We start from the raw sequence: 19,293 nt of genomic DNA on the forward strand, positions 1-19,293 counted from the left end.
TTATTTATTTAAATAACTCTCAAAAGTATAATCACATTATGCTGCCTCCATTCAGTTAAATTTCAAGCATCCTTACACTGCAGACAGACATCAGTATGATCTTGACCTTTGTTCTCCAAAATCTGGGTTACTAGAGGCAATCTGTGCCTGCCGTTTAGTATTATTTGCCCCTTCAATAAAACACAGGGCTGCTGGGTTCACTTTAAAACACTTGCATTGTGACACATTTAATATTTTATTTTGATTGGCCAGGACATGTGTTTTGTCAATTCATATATTGGGCTCAAGACTTTACTGTTTGTGTGATTAAAAAAAAAAAAAAGATTTTCTAGTTCTATGTTCTATAGTGACCATATACAAATGAGTGACAGGTGTGAAAGGCTACCTTGAGGTCAAAGTGTCCGATGTTCTTGCTGTGCATGTAGCTCACACCATGCAGGATCTGCTTCAGGAAATCTATGCCCTCTGACTCAGACAAACTTTCCTTCTCTGCAATGAAGTCAAACAGCTCTCCTCCACTAATCCTAAACACCAGAAATACAGAGGAAGAGTTTACCCCATGACAAACTGCTAACAAAGATGCTGATCAATAGTGCTGTGCAATTAATCGCAATGGCAAAAAAAATAACGATTTTAGCACATGCGATTTCTAAACCGCTTAAGGCTGCGATTTTGTCCATTAATTTATTTAGATTTTTATTCAGAACACATTCTTGTGCGCATGATATTAATATGTAATTAATATTTAATATGTATTACCATTACAGCTAAACTGAGCGGGAGAAAGATGTTAACCAATCAGAGCGTAGGACGAAGCTGATCGGGAGAATTGAATAGGCGAGCGGGAGGAAAGAACATAAAATATGGATGCAGGTCAAAATAAAAATGATTTGGTGCAAAAGAGAAATTCAACGTCAGTCGTTTGGGAGTATTTTGGATTCAGGAGAGAGGATCTGTCACAGAGCAAGGTAAATTGCAAGACTTATTCCAACGCAACGGAGCAATACTACAAATCTGTTCCAACACGTAGGGTGTACTCACACTAGGCAGTTTGAACCGTGCCCGAGTGCGTTTGACCGCCAAAGCGCGGTTCGTTTTACTAGTGTGAGTGCCCCGAGCCGTGCCCGGGCGCCGTTCGTTTAGCCGGCCCTGGCCCGGTTGGAAGAGGTGCGACCGGGCGCGGTTCAGTTGGACTCGGGCGTGGTTCGCATAAAGTGTGAGCGCTAACCGTGCTGAAGCACGGAACAGTACGCGTGATGTCACGTTTTTGCGACGTTCCAAAACCAACACGGCGGGGAAAGGGTCGCTTTGGTCTACTGCAGAGGTGCAATGTTTGTTGGAAATTCGGCCAGATGAGAGCATAAAAAAAACAGCTGGACAAAACACACAAAATCCGGGATTATCTTCTTCATCGTGGATACCAAAGAACCACAGAACAGTGCCGAGACAATGTTAAAAAACTGCGGGCACAGTAGTCAGTATCAGTAGTAGCCACAAAGTGACCAGAGCGATGGACTCCATTGCGATCAGCGAGAGAAACCCCGCCCACCATAATGACGTAAGCGTGCTCCGGCACGAATGCTGAAAGCATATGTGAGTGCAGGCCAGAGGGGGAGTGGGGAGGGGGGACAATCCTACTCGGGCCCGGTTCACGGCAACCGTGCCTAGTGTGAGTACACACTTAAAACCGCGTCATAAAAAACTGCATGATCAATGCATGTCGACAAAAACCATAGAAAAAACAAAAGCACACAAAGACAGCCCGAACAGAGTGAACAAGTATCCATTGTTCAAGCATGTGCAAGTGCCATGCCTTATGAGAACGGATCAAAACAGCACAAAAAAATTACCTACGCGATCACCTATCATATATGCAAATATATCATGCACATCGTCAGTAAAGACGGCTTCCAAAGACTAATTCAAACACTTCACAAAAGTTACCAGCTGCCATCTCGCACTCATTTCTTGCAAAAACCTATAAGAGAGAAATCTGTTTTTTGGTTTTGATTTATGTTAAATTTTATTTATTGTTAGGACTGGAATTGAGGTTAATCTTTATTTTTTCCCATGTTGTCTGTTTTTAAGACAATTTATTACAGTTTTGTTTATCAAGCAGTTAGTACTACTGTGTACAGTATGTTATTAAATAGAGTTGAGTTAGTTAATCTTAATTTATTTTATGTTGTCTGTTTTAAAGACAATTTTACTACAGTTTTGTTTATTAACCACAATACTATGTTATTTCATTGTGAAATGTTTTGTTATGCACTTCTTGTGCACTGAATACATTTAGAATGTATGTAGGTTGTTTGAAAAAGCAAAAACAGTTGCCAAAATCACAATCGCAATATTCGTTAAAAAAATTGCAATATGATTCTTTTGTCCATATTGCACAGCCCTACTGATCAGCCCAGTAATATAACCTTTCACACTAAGGATGTCACAATTAACCGATTTCACGCTTAACTGCATAACTCAACTGACTAATCACCTCCGTAACCCACGTCTCCACCAGTAGCCACTAGCCCATGCTCCTGACCCCACCCACTTTCCAGCAGAGAGAAGAGATAGGCATGCCTAAGGTGGAATTTAATGAACTGAAGGCGGTGTTCCGTAAAGGTAAGCGGTAGCCATTCTTCGGAAGTCAATGCAGGGGTGGAGACAGAACAGCTGTGGGGACTGCATTGATCCAGGAGTGGGGTTGCCCAATCTAGGGCACAGGTGAGGTGCATGATTATGTATGCCACCACTGTTTCCTTGTCTGGAAATTGGGCATCTTAAAATGCAACAGGAGGCGGCACTGCATTTATAAACCCTGGCAGCCAGCCGAGTTGCCGTCATACAAAGAATGATCGCCAAGGCCTGGGAGGCTGGCAGTCCAGTGGACACTGGAATGGCAACCGCAGCAGCGACCCCTGCGGGGACAGATAAGGCACCGGCTGGGCTGGGACTGGAAGCCTTGCGGTGAGGCTGGAGACCACTGAGCCAAGCTGTACGTGAGGCTGTGTGTCCTGCTGCTGCAGAGACTGCTGTTGGAGCTGCATCGACGCGATGAGATGGCTGAGGCCATGTCTGCTGCACCACGTGATGTTCAAGATGGCAACTAGTATTTTATATGGAACGCCGACCCCAGCCACATCTGCTTCCAGGTCAACATCCCCTTGGACATTAGCATGCCCCTGCGGTGTCACAGTGGCACTAATTGATTTATTTGTTTTGTGGAAGAGACTATACTGTATTTGCCTTTATTCAAATACTGGTATTGATGTTTACAGGGTAGAGATTTTATTCATAGCACTTTTTTTGTATTTAGAGCACTTTATTCATATGGGGCAGTGGTGGCCTAGAGGTTCTGGAAGCGGCCCTGTAATCAGAAGGTTGCCGGTTCGAATCCCGATCCACCAAGGTGCCACTGAGCAAAGCACTCTCCCCACACACTGCTCCCCGGGCGCATTTCATGGCTGCCCACTGCTCACCAAGGGTTATGGGTTAAAAGCAGAGGACACATTTTCTTGTGTGTGCTGTGCTGTGTATCATAATGGCAATTGCTTCACTTTCATATGCATAGTTTTTTAGTTATAGTTTTTGAAAGAATGCAATAAAGAAAAAACAAGTTATTTCTTTTATAGCCCAAAACCACAATGGGCTTTGACAGTCCCTACAGTTGACACTTGATGTGAACAACAATTGTACCACCATAATTTATAATCGTGACATCTCTGCTTCAGCCATTTAGAGTCCACACCTAAGCTGTTATGTATATGATAAGCTGTTTTAAATCCATAGTTCATTCTACCATGGAGAGGGGGTCACTCTGTGCTCCTTCAGGTTTCTTTGTTTGTTCAGAAAGGCCCTGTTCGCACAGGTTTGATGTCTAGTTCTCCTCAACAGTGAAATAAACACATTGATGTTCTCCAGCCTTGTCTGTTCATTATGTGCACCTTAGAGAGGATTTCTTGTAGTTAATTTGTAGTTGATTTCTTGTAGTTGATTTCGAGGTTTTGCAGCTGCTGCAGGACAACCACAAATGTCAATGTTGAATGTGTGGGTCAGCTTGGAGGTAGGGGTATGAGTGTGGGGGTGTCCCTTGTAACACCATATTATTTGCAACAGTGATGTCCAAGTGATATCAGGACAGTTTCAATTCAAATTGCCCCTGCAAATAGTTTAATTATTCATGAAAGAATCATTCACACATTGAAGTAACAATGGAATGGGCCAAACATCCTACTCTCACTTGTAACTTTCTCATATCCTCTTGGTAGCCAATTGTCAGTTAAATAAGAATCGGTATACATCAAACATACACACACTCACAGCTCAACGATGAGGACGACCTCAGCCTTGCTCTCAAAAACGTCTCTGAGGGCCATGATGTTGGGGTGCTGGAGAGACTGCAAGACCTCCACCTCCTTCTCCACATTCTTTCTCTCCACACCAAGCCAGCTCCCTGCTCCACGACGCACCTTCAGGAACTTCCCCGCCCAGCGCTGCCCTGTGGTGCGCTCCCGCACCTCCCGCACTTGCCCAAAGTGACCACTGCAGCAGGAAAGAGGAGGTCAAACAAAACTTAACCCAAATGAGAGCGCAGCAAATTGTAATAATGAAAGATTTTGTCAATCCCATGATCACTAATCCACCAGAATAGTTCATATAGTTCAGTAAGTGGGGTTGTTGCATAAGTAGACATCAACAGCAAAGTAAAGTGACAGGTCCACAGTTACAGGACAGAACAATTAACTTGGTAATATTATGAATGGTACAAGAATGTGTTGTGGGTGATTTGTTGCATGTTTGGTCTAGAGGTGTGAACCTTCACTCCTCTCACGATTCGATTTAGATTATCAATGCATCGTGATGCATCCCATACAAGTTCTACATTCTTTCACATGATGTTTTCAAATACAAGAGTTAAGGTCTTGTTCACCCGTGTGGACAATTTAATTTTCTACAATGAGCAGTGTTCTGTCCATGCTCACCTGATACCATAAACACCAGAAAAACACCTGTGCAGTCAAGTGAGTGCAGACTTAATGCAGACCCTTTTTTATGCTCATTGGATTTATAGTTGTTTTTGGCAGATTTAATCTATATTTTGAGTCAAGATGTCATTTTAGTTATTATTAGTTATTTAATCCAGTCAATATAGTACAGGTACCTAGTAGAACAGACAAAAACAACATTTTTTTTAGTGAAACACATTTCATAATTAAAACAAGGGTAACTTATTATTATATTATTCAGAGCTGGTCCTAACCAATTTGGATCCCTAGGAAAGATCTTAGGTGGCGCCCACTTGCATCCCAGTAATTTGAAACTGCTAGTGTAGATTTACTCATAAGAAACTGAATAGCTTTGTCTTAGAAATCCCTTTATTTAAAAAAAAAACATTGCAAATTTAAAACACAAAAAGAAATACAAAAAATATTAACTTGAGCTTATTCAAATAACTTTTTTTTAATTGTTCTTGTTTTGAGAAGCATCATAGAAATGTATTACTGTTGTATTTTTATAGTAATACTACATCAACCTGCAAACCTGTCCTCTACAGTCAAATTTACATTACAGTCAAAATGGACACTCGCAACCTCTAGCCACTGGTGAATAAACATAATTTGAATAAAACCTTTCCATAACCACTTATTTCTAATCAGGATCGTGGCTGCTAGAGCCCATCCTGGCCATTTGGAAAGGAGAGCATGCAAACAACACAATGCTTGATACAATGCTGGAGCCCAGATTCACACTCACAAACTGTGAGGCCATATCGCTAAATGCAGCATCACCATGTGGCTCATCACAAATTCAGTCAGTACAATATTGCTAAAATTATAATATTCATAATTAAAAATGAATTATGTTCATTACGTTCAAAGCTCATGAACATAACCCTTAAGTCAATTGTGGACCTCATAATCATCTTACCTGCCCAGTACTTCTCCAATCTCATACAGATCTTCTACATTTTCCAGCTTGAATGTAGCCATGGTCCTCTGATGTTCTCCAATCTCTGCTACCACATCATTCTCACAGCAAGGCTCCTAAAGTAGAATACAAACACCAAAAAAGGATGAGCTAGAGATCAACCAATGTAGCGTCAATGGGTGTAGTTATGGGTGCAATGAACAATATTTGGAACCGATATGAATTTGCAATAAAATGTTCAACTAATCTCCTTCAGACATTTTACAAACTTATATTTCTATAATTTATATGATATATGGCATGATATATGTGTAAATTCACATCAAATGACTATAACTGATTGTAACTTTTAATTCATGACAAATAATTCAATATACTATATAAAACTAAAAAAACATGAATACGCAGATCTTCCGCATCTTCATGATCCGAAAAGACTAATACTTGTTTCGCTAAACACTTTTAATTTTGATCATTACTTCTACGTTTTTTGGGATCTGTGAAAATAAATACTTGTTTTGATAAAACACTTTTTAAAATTTTGATCATTTATTGTTATATAAAATATATTTAATTTGTAGATATAAATTTACAGTTTTTTTATGTTCTTCTAACCACTTTGCTTTGTCTTATTCTAATGTTGATCTAACACTGATCATCCAACTTGCTTTGCCAATGATTAGTTACACATTATCACTTCATAATGCTTTCTTTAATTACATTCACAATAATATAATCACAATATGCTTAATTGTATTACGTGGACATAACTGAACCCCCTGCAGTTTTCCTAGTGGGAAAACAGGTTGGTGAATGATACAGTGAATTTGGGGCAGCATTATATCCTGGAACATCTCGATGTCCAGGAACGCCAGAATCCTGTTTGAGGACTTTAGTTCTCACCATTTAGTTCTCACCATTGTGCCAAATCTCCACTCCTCCAAACTCTCCCAGCTCAATGGGTCACCTACTACTTGTCAGTGGATCACTAGCTTATTCACTAAGATGGAGATCAACAACAACAACAACATTTATTTCTTATATATCCCATAATCGCATACAGTATGTCTCAATGACAGACCCCATCATTTGACAGGCCCTACAGTTGACACTCCCCACACTTGACCCTTCACTTGACACTTGACTCTAGGAGAGAGAGAAAAAAGAAAGGCAGAAACCTTGGGCAAAAGTGATACAGAGAGGGACCCCCTTTCAGTGTAGAGTGAGCCTGCCAGTGGTATAAAAATAAAGAGAAACGTCCAACAGGTGTATGTCCATGTTTCAAGGTACTAGACAGTGCAGAGTAGATTGTCCAGTGTTGTGGTGTACATTGAATGTCCATTATAATGCTACTGGTCTATTTAAAGATCCCTGAAGCTTTAGATATTAGAGTGGTACATTTCATGCTGAGGTGGTGGGGGACATTTAACGAGATGGCAGCTAATGGATGTCCAGGGAGTTTGGTGTGGAAACCTGTGGGAAGCCCGGCTCTGCATAATGTTCAATGATGATGAACAGTTTTTCACTGATCCTGGAATTGCCCAGATATACATCTTGCAACATATTGTTCGCTCAAAGACTGATGGTAAACGTAGCAAGTTTAGAGGACTGCTGAGTTTTTTTTCCCCTTTCCGCATTCTTTATATAAGAACAACTTTTGCAATCTATTTAATTTAATATTACTTCTCTTGTTATTTTCTTTGTTCTCATGCTTTTAAGATAATTAGATAAATTTACTCCTGAGTAATTTAGGTAAGTTTTAATCCATTCTCATGTAGACTTCAAGCTACTTCAGTGGGCTACCTATAGCAGGTTTTTTCTGTATTGGGGTTTTTCCATCTGGGGGGAGGTCGGCATAGGAACCTAAGGTACTATTCATTTGATGTCACTGACCCGTTGTGTTATATATACAGTACAGGCCAAATGTTTGGACACACCTTTTTTTTTCTTTTTTTCATGACCATTTACATTGGTAGGTTCTCACTGAAGGCATCAAAACTATGAATGAACACATGTGGAGTTATGTACAAAAAAAGGTGAAATAACTGAAAACATGTTTTGTATTCTAGTTTCTTCAAAATAGCCACCTTTTGCTCTGATTACTACTTTGCACACTTTTGGCATTCAATAACCTGAAATGTTTTTCCAACAGTCTTGAAGGAGTTCCCAGAGGTGTTAAGCAACCAATCCATATGTGTTTTGTTAATTTGGAGAAGGCTTATGACCGTGTCCCCAGGGGCAACCTATGGGGGGATGCTCCAGGAGTATGGGGTGGATGACCTTTGTTAAGGGCCATACAGTCCCTGTACCAGAGGAGCGTGAGTTTGGTCCGCATAGCCGGAAGTGAGTCGGATCTGTTTCCAATGAGGGTTGGACTCTGCCAGGGCTGCCCTTTGTCACCGGTTCTGTCCATAACCTATATGGACAATTTCTAGGCGCAGCACCAGAAAGTTGCCAGTTTGAATCCCGATCTGCCACGGTGCCACTGATCAAAGTGCTCCCCAGGCGCTTGTCATGGCTGCCCACTGCTCACTCTGGGTGATGGGTTAAATGCAGAGGACAGATTTCACTGTGTGCACCGTGTGCTGTGCTGCAGTATATCACAAGTGACAATCACTTCACAATCATATACCACATTTAGTTACAGAGTCACCCACAAAGCTACTACAACCCCCACTGCCACAGTTTCTCAGTAGCTTTGCTACATATGTTATACATTGATACACATCAACGAGGGCAGACTAATAATAAAAATATCAAACAAATGAGTCATTGAAATACATAAATCTAAAAATTAAATGTGAAAGTGAAGTGATTGTGAAACACAGCACACATGGTGCACACAACGAAATGTGTCATCTGCCTTTAATCAATCTTGGTGTTTTTTTTTTTTTACTAATTTGGAATTAAAAGCAAATTATTATCATAGCACAGACATTCTAAGTTCAGTTTAAACATGTTATATTGAATAGTGAATCAGGCTTAATTAAAATATTCATACGATGCACCACATTTTAACTCTTAGTGCTGGCTATCATATATTAAACTTAACAGTGTAGCTTTTTTGAGTGATTGTTGTCCCGTGTATCACATCCTGTACATCACAATCACTTGGTCAATTTAGTTGCATATGTTGGTATTGCATAAACATTGTTTTATTGAAGAGTTGCACAGTTTTGATACTCATTCTACATTCTACATCAGTAAATTAGAAAATTAAGTAAGATTTTTATATTCAAAATATAACAATATAACAGTTTGTGACTGCCATCATAAATAGAGCGGTAATTGAATAATAAATCAAATTTAAAGTGGACAGACTGGGAAAAAAGGCTGATCAACCAGTTTCAGTTCACTGAGTACTGAATGAGAGTTAATTTTGTACACTGGGTGCATCTGAGCCTCTGTATTTTATTTGATATTTGAAATGTTAACATGTATTTTGGCTGGGGATAGGGGATTTGTAGTGTGCATTTTTAAAGGTGCATAGAAATTCAATATAATTTTCGAAATGATTACATTTGAGTGCAGTTACAAAAATAGATATTAGGCACTTTTTACTCTTCCAGTTTTTGAGTTTCTGAGTACCATCACTGGTGTTCCTCCACTGTGAACATGGAGACTTTGCATATCTTTTGTAAATCGGACCTTTATCATTTAAACAAATACTAATGTCTTTATTGCTTTGCACTGAAACATTGTAGTGACGTTTCAGATGGAGGTTCACTAACATCAGAAACTTTTCAGACACATTTTGTAATGCAGAGTGACTATGAAACGTTTGTATGGGTGTTGCCTGGTGTAAGGTTTCTACTGTGGGTGTTCCTTTTTTCAAAAAAAAAAAAAAAAAAGCTGGCATGTCTCCTGCTGCTCGAGACCACCACCGCTCGACTTGCCCTAACAGAGCATGATGAGGTGATGGAATGTTGCTAAAGACCACGTCACGTTCGGTCTAATCGAAAAACTGAGGCTATAAACTGCATTTAAACGCACCATCACCAGAATCTCAGTCTTTCCTCGATTTGTTTCCTAAACACATTCTGTGAAACTGTGACTGTAACAATCTGAAAGTAACATTTCTGCTCTGTTGTGGTTGATCTTATCAGAAGTGACCACTCCCAGCACCAAGCGACTACGGAAGCAGCCGTAAAAGCACTAAAACAAAAACTCTAGACTTAAATAAATCAACGTAGTCCAGAAGAACCATATTTGACACACGTTGAAAGCACGCGAGATCGCGAACGTTGTTTAATTAGAGCCACTTGTAATATCGCTCTTTTAAAGAAAAATACTTTATAAGCAGACCCTGCACAAAACTAAATTCGGGCTACATAACTTGTGGTTTGCAGCGTGAAAAAAGAGAACTCACCCCAGCGGTTTGCTTGACTGTCTGCACGCCGTCCTCCTGGTTCTGCGGGCGGAGAGAAGCTCCCATCTGATGACGCAGAGCGCGCCGTGCAGGTGAGCGCTGGAGTCACAAACACAAACTAACTTGAAATAACTGCTTGATTTGATCAGTACACGCGCCTTCTTTGGTCGTATGGAATTTGAAGAAAGTTTTTTTTCAGGTTTTTCACTTCACTAACGCATTAAATAGGGTCTTACATCTATTACACCAGTTAATTTGACTAAATAAAATTTTGTGCTCTGAAATAAAAAAATTGACTGCCGATGACCGAAATTCTGGTACACTGTGGAGCTGACAGTGGACTTCAGGAGACGTCCCTCAACAAAACTCACTCCTCATCATATCAAAGTTGGAAACCAACATCAGAGGATGTACTTCCTGAGGCAACTGAGGAAGTCCAGTCTTCCACAGGAACTGCTGATCCATTTCTATTCTGCAGTCATTGAGTCGGTCCTGTGCTCCTCCATCACAGTCTTGTATGGAGCGGCCACTAAACAGGAGAGAAACAGACTGTACAGACTGCAGAAAAGATCATCGGTCAACATCATCACAGATCCCTCACACCCTTGACTAAAAGAAAATATGTGTAGTTGACGAGACTGCAGGAGCAAGTGTCCAAAAAGCAAGATGTGCTGGATGCTGGAGGTGTACAAAGCCACTTTTTACTCTTTCTGCTGTCTCCATTACTGCTCGTAATGTCTGCTCAGTGCAGGGGGAAGGGTGCAGATGTGGGAGCAAAACTTGCACCACCTCAGAATATATACATATAAAAAATACATATGAAATATGCAGAGTCCTCTGGAGAAAAAGAGAGGATAATAAACGCGTTCCGAAAACGCTTTTTGAGGAATTGTGCGCAGACTGTAAATCTGACCGAGCCAAGCCATATGTCAAACTGTGCAGAATGAAAAGCTGCACGACCTAACATGAATGTTGTGTGTGTGCTGTGTACTGTCATCGCAAATTCTAAGAAACCAAATTTTTTTCACTTTTAACGTTTGACCCGAATTGTGGGCGTCCTGTAGTGCCCAACGAGGCCTTCGACCTGACCTCTCCATTGTTTTTGTGCGTTTTATGGTCTTAGCGTGGCAGCCTTGAATGCAACACATATCCTTTATCAGACTTCCATGTTTTTCCGGGTTATCCAAACTCCCGTTGGTGGCACCAACTCGTCCCATATGTCAGATTGTGGGACTCAGCGAGTCCTGTTTGAGGCAATCACTTGACAAAAATGATTTAAGTACAACCAATTTATCCAGATTTACAGTGTGGTGGCTTTAGCAGAAGTTAAAAAATAGCATCTCTCTGGAAACTATGGTTTAAATAAATAAACTATCAGATTGTTCCATTACAACCGGAATACAAGTAATGCAGGAGTGAGGCCCCATTACGACGGGCTGGATGTGCATGGAATGATGTACACAATCTCCGGCCAAAATTGCTCTGAAGATTTGGAGTTGCGTGAAGTCAACAAGAATATGCCAATCAATCATTCAGTCTGGACCTGTGGTAGTGTGCCCCCTCAAATCTCTGGTCCACAAGGATGTACATCCATGTAAATATCACATGCCAAAAAAACAGGTAATCATGACCATTTTCGATTGTTGACAGTAAGTGTAGTTTTCCATGACACCATTCTTCCTAGTCTCACATATAATGTAACATATTGTAGTATAATATAATAAAACAAAGGGCCCTGAATGTGTGCATTCAGGGCCCTGCAGAGGGCCCTGCAGAGAAACACAAGGCTTAATGCAAGGTTACTGTTCAGTGATATTACAGAAAAAGACACAAAGATATAAGCTATATTTCTTATCTGTATATTGGAAAGTAGAATAAAAGCAAACCAGCTCTTATCTTAATGAATTACCTCTCAAAATCCAGACATTCCCTAATGAGGTTTTTATAAGTGGAGTTTAAAAGGGGCATGTCCGTTAATTATAGCCTTTTTTCATTCCAGAAAACATTCAGATGGGCAAATAAGTGAATGTCACGTGTATTTATATTAGGACTAGGAAAATATTAAGTCTGTTGAACAGTATCTCTTCTCAACATCCACATAGTAGGACTAGACCACTGCAGCGATGAATAAAATGTCAAGGCTAGTGCACCCCCTTCTGACCAAAGACAAAAGTTAAAAATGAAGACGCAGACACTTGAAATTTAAAATACATTTTTTTATAGGTAATAAAGCCGCTCCACCTACAGTAATTCTTTACATTCCACTACTCAAGTCAATAAAAGAACTTCAAGCCTACTGAAGAATTTGGTACCTGGGGGGGAAAAATAAAAATACATTACAAACATACATACAGTTACAGTATATTTAAATATACACACATACATACCTTGGGGAGCATTTGTGATGTGCAATACAGCAGGGCTAAGGCTGGGCTTGGTGGTGAGATGAAAACTGTTGGTGCTATCTTGAGTGGCCAGTCGGCAGCCAATGGCCTCTGAACCCTTTGCCAGCAGAAGTGAACAGGAAATTACATTGTTGAAATGGAAGGACCTGCTTCTTACTAAGAAACCTTACAACAAAACATTCAAGTTGTTATACAAGCCAGGGGTTGTGAAATGTCTGAATTGAGTGAGCCCAGTCTCACTTACAGCAAACATTCCCAGTGTGAAATAAAAACCAATAATTTATGTGAAGATTCTCAGTAATCCAGGTGAATTTGTCTGAAAGTGAAGTGATTGTCACATGTTATACACAGCAGCACAGCACTCGGTGCACACAGTGAAATTTGTCCTCTGCATTTAACCATCACCCTGAGTGAGCATTGGGCAGCCATGACAGGCGCCCGGGGAGCAGTGCTTTGCTCAGTGACACCTCGGTGGCACCTTGGTGGATCGGGATTCGAACCAGCAACCTTCTGATTACGGGGCCGATTCCTTAACCACTAGGCCACGACTGCCCCTCCAGTGGTGCCCCCACCACTGAAAGTTGAGTCATGGCAACTGGACTTTCTTTCTTTAATGTAGAGACATTTCATTCTGCATCCACAGAACTTTGTCAATATAAAATTCAGACCCTTAAAACCCACCTGCAGTTTCAGACTGGAGTGTGTTTGTGGGGGTCCAATTAAATAACTTGCTCAAAGCCCCGTTAATGACATCTGGAACACATGACAAAAACCCCATTAACACTTCAGCAATTAGAGTCCAATGAACAACCATGAATTCATTTGAAAAGACTACAATAAAGCAAAACCACCAACTCCGCTTGGGTTTCACCTCTTAAACTTCTGCGGTGACTCCTCCTAAGACCTGAGTGTGAGCAGGACTCATCCACAACATTGGCTGGGCTGGAAAGGAGGCCAGCCTCACAGCCCCACATGGATGGGACCACACGTGATGGGGTGCACATTTACAGAGCATGTGAGCCCAAAAACAGAACTTTTACAATAGGTCAACAGGGAGTCAGTTATTTTAAATCACACTCTGCAAGTATAATTTACCAAGCTAATTTAACCCACATAACATTTTCAATTTGTCTGGTTCCTTACCAAAGTCCAAAAATTTGGCTGGTTCCTTAGCAAAAAAAAAAAAAAAAAAGAACTCACCATGGTACGTTGCCATAGTCCTGCATAGAACAGTGCTGCAAAGCATCCAGGGCTGTTCCAAAACTTCACCTGGGGCATGGAGGGGAGGGAAAAAACATTTAAAATCATTCCTCCAGAAATCACAAAACTTTTATTTCAACCCGAGCTAATGTGCAGCCAGTGGCAACCCTGCTCTGAATTCCTTACCGTCCGACATACAGACAGACAGGCAGGCGAGGTTTGTGCAGATGGGGAAAAACACGCAGCACTAATGAATGGTTCTGAAGCCAGGCTGATCGCACCTGCAGAACCACGCGTTTTGTCCTGGGTTAAAATGCATTAAAACGCTTACCGAGTGCGCTGCGGACATCTTGCTACTCGGCTTGCTTTTATTACGGTTCTTCATCTTTATTCCGTAAACGGACCAGATGTGCTGCAGCACCGTACGCCGGATGTTTTTTCCTAAAACCTTCATCTTCATCCCCTACCAGAGTCGAGAATAACGGTCACGGGCCAGAGGTACAGCTGCCAAACTAACTGTACTCAATAAACTAATAAACTACTGGAACGATCGCGCCTAAGTCGCTCGTCACTTGGCCGACAGTCCGATCACTTAGCAACAGTTCTCTATAAGCATACACATTGTGTGGTTTGAAAACGGCAAACCCATGCGACCGGGGCACATACCTAAGCTATTTCACGCGAACTACTACACTACTACCCACACGTACTGATGGTCAGAGGCACGGTGTAGTTAGGGGTTTACACATTAAGAGGTCAACTGAAGGGAAAGAAACAGAAATCCTGGCCAGACTGTTAGCAGCATGGCAGGGCTGAAACGATGATTCGAATGATTCAATTATGAAAAATATTCCCGAGGAAAATTCTTTGCCTCGAGGCTTCGTTTATTTCGTCACAAAGTCCATCTATTATCGTATCCGCGAAGCTACGCAGTGCGGAACTGCGCAGCACCGGAATCATTGATTTACACGGACTGTTTTAACTGAAGCGCATTTTTAAGGAAGCGCAAGATTTAAGGAGGCGCGATTTAATTTGAGCTCTATGGCAATGGCGGAATATTAGCGCATGAAAACCTAAAAATATATTACTATGATCAAATAAATAAATAATTTCTTATGGCTCTGTCAGTACATTTAAATTTTCAACAGGGACAAAAGCTTTATGTAAAAATCCCCAAAACATGGAACATTAAATGAATGAAGCGATATTATTCAAGGCACCATCAGTATTACTTCTCAGGGAAATAGCAAAAATGGCCTAAATTTACTTTATAAATAATATAACTATATAAATAATTTTCTATAATTCACTCAACTGAAATATTTTTAAAACAAATTGGATTGAAATACAAAAATAAAGTGCAAAAATCTATTAACATGAAACATTTTTTTCTTCAAGGAAAAATCACATGTGGTGTGAAAACAAATATTTCACTTTTAAATTGGACAGCTCGTCCACACACTCAGCAATGGTGTTTCTGCTCAGGCTCACTTTCGAAAAGAGTTGCCTTTTGTCTGGGCAAACTTCGTCACAAACTTTTAGCATACAGTTTTTAATAAAATCCCCCTCGGTGAATGGCCGGGCTGATTTAGCGATCTCTTCTGCCAAAATAAAACTGGCCTTGACAGCAGCCTCGCTTTGTGATTTGGCTTTTCTGAACAGCCTGCCGAGATTTGAGTTAGTTTGGCAGCTAATTATTAGACCCACATTATCTTGTTGGTTTAATATTACCCTAAATCATGCCTTTGGGCTTTAGGTTTGATTATCTTGGTCATTTCTCTCACAAACTTGTGTGAGTGTATGTAGGCTGGGTCAGGTTGCCATGGTAATTTGACCGGCCCCTCACCTTTAGACCAATCTTACAGGTAAGGCGTCATCCCCCATCCTCCCTGTACCCCATCCCCCATAAGATTCTCCGAAAACCTCAGAGGGAAGTGACGAGAAGGAGTAAGCAGCAAATCTAAGGATTTCATTGTTTCATTGTTGAACATGAGCAGTCACGTGAAAAGTAATTTTTGGATGCATTTTGACAAGGTAAATCCAACACAGGCAAAATGTCATATTTGCAAGAATATGATATCAATCCATGGAGGTAGCACATCCAACATGCGGAGGCATTTAAAAAATAAACACCCCACTTTTGGAACATACCCACTAAGACAAATTCTCTCTCTATTTTGCACATAACAATGCACAAAGACATTCTACCTACCTACCTCATCTGGATACAACTGGAAACTGAACTGTATTGTTTAAGTTGGATTATTAGTAATACTTGAATTGTTTATTTATATTTTCTTTTAACTATTTTTGTACCTTTATACTTTTTATTTTTTCGTTATTCTCAGATGGGCTATAGCAGGGGGTACACCCCTTTTTTCTTTTTTATTAAAATAAAACTGAGGAAAAATAGGCTAACCTTTGTTTTTTCATGTACATCATGAATGTTTCACAGAAAGATTGATTAAATGGGCTTAATTCTGGAGTCAGTAACCCAAAGATTTTAAGATTTGATCTAATAAAAGTGTTCAGTTTGAATAAAAACATTTTTTGTGAGAAACAACAGCCAATTGCTTGCTCATTTTAGAGTTATTTAAAAATGCAAAACTATGATTTATCCGATTACTCAATCGATGAAAAAAAACGACATCGACAAAATATTCGATAGTTTACATGCGGACTGATTTAAATCAGCACAGACATGCACTGTATTACAGCAGGGCCCATGTTCAGTCCAGTGCTGCTTACAAGGTTGAATTACAAATGAGAATGATCTGGAAACATTTGTCTCTTAAAGATCTACTAAAAAACATCCAAAAGGTTTGGTCCGAGTGCGGCATACACAAATATAAACTGCATGACCAGACATTTAACAATCTGATTAACCCAAAAGTTCTTTCTATGCAAACAGTTTGAGTAAATATCACTATAAAATTTGTTTTATTGCATTACTTAAAACTGTATGAGCATATGAAGAATGTATGAAACAGTCACTGGGTGTACTCATATTTAAAAGTTTAACTAACTTAAATGATCAAGTTTTACCTCAGGCCACAGTGCTGCCCTGTTGTGATTGGCTGAAAGTTGTGCCATTTTCTTATCATTACAAAGCAATTTAAGTGCACACTTTAAGTGAGCACTTTGCATGTTCCTTGGACAATACATTTTCTCTCTATATTTGTCTGTTTTTCTCAAGTTTGGACCCTTTTAAAGGAATTTTGCTTGCTGTAACGAGGAAACCATTTTGTGGATGAACAAGATGAGTTGTTTTCTCTATTCAAGTACTATTCAAGTACTAGAAACTGCTGGAACATTTGTAGTTTGAAACGTGCATTTGAATGTGTGTAAATTATGAGGCCGTCTTAAGTGAACAGCGAGCATTTGATACTTGCAGCAGTGCATTTTTTGAGTAGGTCTCTACTTGTGTGTTCTCTACATACAGTTTTGCAAAAGTTGAAAAATGTAGAATTCAAATTATTTCAGTGTAGGTTTGAAAAAGTAAATACCCCCTTTCAACATATGCCAATTTTTTTTTTTTGCACTACTAGTTTTGTTTAAAGCCACTGTAGCCCTTTTTTCCCCAACAACTATGAGAACTCGGCTCTGGCTTCATATCAATAAATGTGACCTTTTACTCATATGACTTAATGTTTTATATATTACTAGTGGATTTATATTACTAATGAATTATATAAATGGGTATGACAGACACACAGAGAAGAATATGTACAAAATATGTCTTTCTTCTCTATATATTTAACCAAGAAACCCAAAATTTACTGGTAAATTTACCTTTTGGTAAATAGTCAGCTGCTGTGCTCCTCGGGATGACAGGATGAACCTGGAAACAATGCGTTCTCCAACGTAGCCAGAGGAAGCCTGCGCGTTGCCGGTAGCGCAGACTGCTATCTGGGTGCTCGTCCTCTCCTCTCCCCGCCGCGGTGGACGGCAAATTCGTACGCCAGGCCTGTGTCCGAGCATGGAGCTAAGAGGCTAGGCTAATCGCTGGAGGCTTCAGACACCAGCAGATATTACACAACACACCTCTCTACGAGATACTGCAAACCGTAAGTGTCTAACTGATACGTTCATGCAGACTAACGGACCAATAATCTCCCACCTTCCCTTGTGGTATTTCTATATATGGACAAATAAACTAATATAAGATATATTTCCTTTGTTCTACATTCAAGTGTGTTTTATACCGCTTTGCAGAGCACAGAGCCAACAGCCATTAGATGCCTTGTCCTGAGAGGACTTCCACTCGTTGTTGGAGATGACGCATCTATGTTCTTCAAGAGCAGTTCAGTGAGTAAACCCTTTCTCCATTTGTACCATTCAAATATCAAATTGTGCAATATACCACCTACAAAACATGAAAGACACCAATATATAAATGCACACAAAATGTCTCCAATAGCTTGTTTACAGTTTTTTGGTGAAGTGAGGGTCATCATATTGAAACACTTAATGTGATCTGCAACTTTTAAAACTAGAATTTGCTTTACTGATGGCAAGTGAGGATCAGGTACATTTGGATCTTTTGGCAGTTCCTTGATTTCTTCTTGAGGCTCTGGTGGCAGTTTTAACTCCGGCTCTATGAATTTGCATGGGGTAGACTGACCCCATACTTCGTCCTCTACCACTACGTTCTCTCGCTCAATATAGCTTTTCAGCACTCACGTCAAGCCATTTCTGCTCTGACCGCACTGACTGGAACATGTTCAGGGATGCCGCAATTAACGCCAACAACACCAACTTGAGGAGTACACGACATCAGTCAACAGCTACATCAGCAAATTGTAACGCAAATTGTAAAGCAAATTGTAGCACGTTGTAAGTCGCTCTGGATAAGGGCATCTGCCAAATGCCATAAATGTAAATGTAAATGTAAATGTAAATGTAAATGTAAATGTAAATGTAAATGTAAATGTGATGACGTCACAGTCTTCAAGTCCATCGCTTCACTTCCCAACTAAAACTTCACTTTTAGGAATGGTGACAATGTTGCTCTAAGATCAGCGAGAGACCAAGCTCTCTCGAGCCATTAGAGCAGCAAAATGTGCATGCAGGCATGTGGCAGGGCATCCAGGCCGTCACAAACTACAGGACTAAAACCTCTGCCTATGACAGTTACCCCTCCCTACCAGATGCGCTAAATGACATGTGCACGATTCGACACATGGAATCCAACCCACCTCCTAGTGATCAGGTCCTTACCATGGTAAATGTGAGGAAAACTTTGCAGAGTTAACTAATGAAAGTTTGCTGGACCTGACAACATCCCCAACATCTTTAACAACGTGTCTGTGCCGAAGAAGCCTTCAGTGTGTCATGTCTTAGTGACCGTTGCACTCACACCAATCATGATAAAGTGCTTCCACCCTGGAC

The 19,293-nt window shown here is 40.3% G+C and overlaps 1 protein-coding gene across 6 annotated transcripts in view; it reads right to left on the minus strand.

Annotated features, from left to right (window-relative positions):
- LOC114799194 (death-associated protein kinase 2) overlaps positions 1-15,188 on the minus strand; it is a 30,255-nt gene extending 15,067 nt beyond the window's left edge. The window contains exons 1-11 of one of the 6 annotated variants that reach the window (XM_028995592.1): positions 14,569-15,188; positions 14,234-14,365; positions 13,903-13,971; positions 13,574-13,735; positions 13,384-13,455; positions 12,685-12,799; positions 10,712-10,826; positions 10,298-10,396; positions 5,929-6,044; positions 4,321-4,542; positions 386-524 (exon numbers count right to left, since the gene is read on the minus strand). In XM_028995592.1, coding sequence (XP_028851425.1) covers positions 386-524; positions 4,321-4,542; positions 5,929-6,044; positions 10,298-10,396; positions 10,712-10,762 — 627 coding nt within the window. In that variant the 5' untranslated portion in view covers positions 10,763-10,826; positions 12,685-12,799; positions 13,384-13,455; ... (2 more) ...; positions 14,234-14,365; positions 14,569-15,188. Of the gene's footprint in view, positions 1-385; positions 525-4,320; positions 4,543-5,928; positions 6,045-10,297; positions 10,397-10,711; positions 10,827-12,684; positions 12,800-13,383; positions 13,456-13,573; positions 13,736-13,902; positions 13,972-14,088 lie in introns of all 6 variants that reach the window. The other 5 variants (XM_028995593.1, XM_028995591.1, XM_028995590.1 and 2 more) reach the window with 5 other exon arrangements.
- Between the last annotated feature and the right edge of the window lie 4,105 nt (positions 15,189-19,293).

The sequence above is a fragment of the Denticeps clupeoides genome, chromosome 11, assembly GCF_900700375.1.
Source record: "Denticeps clupeoides chromosome 11, fDenClu1.1, whole genome shotgun sequence".
Lineage (NCBI taxonomy): Eukaryota > Metazoa > Chordata > Actinopteri > Clupeiformes > Denticipitidae > Denticeps > Denticeps clupeoides.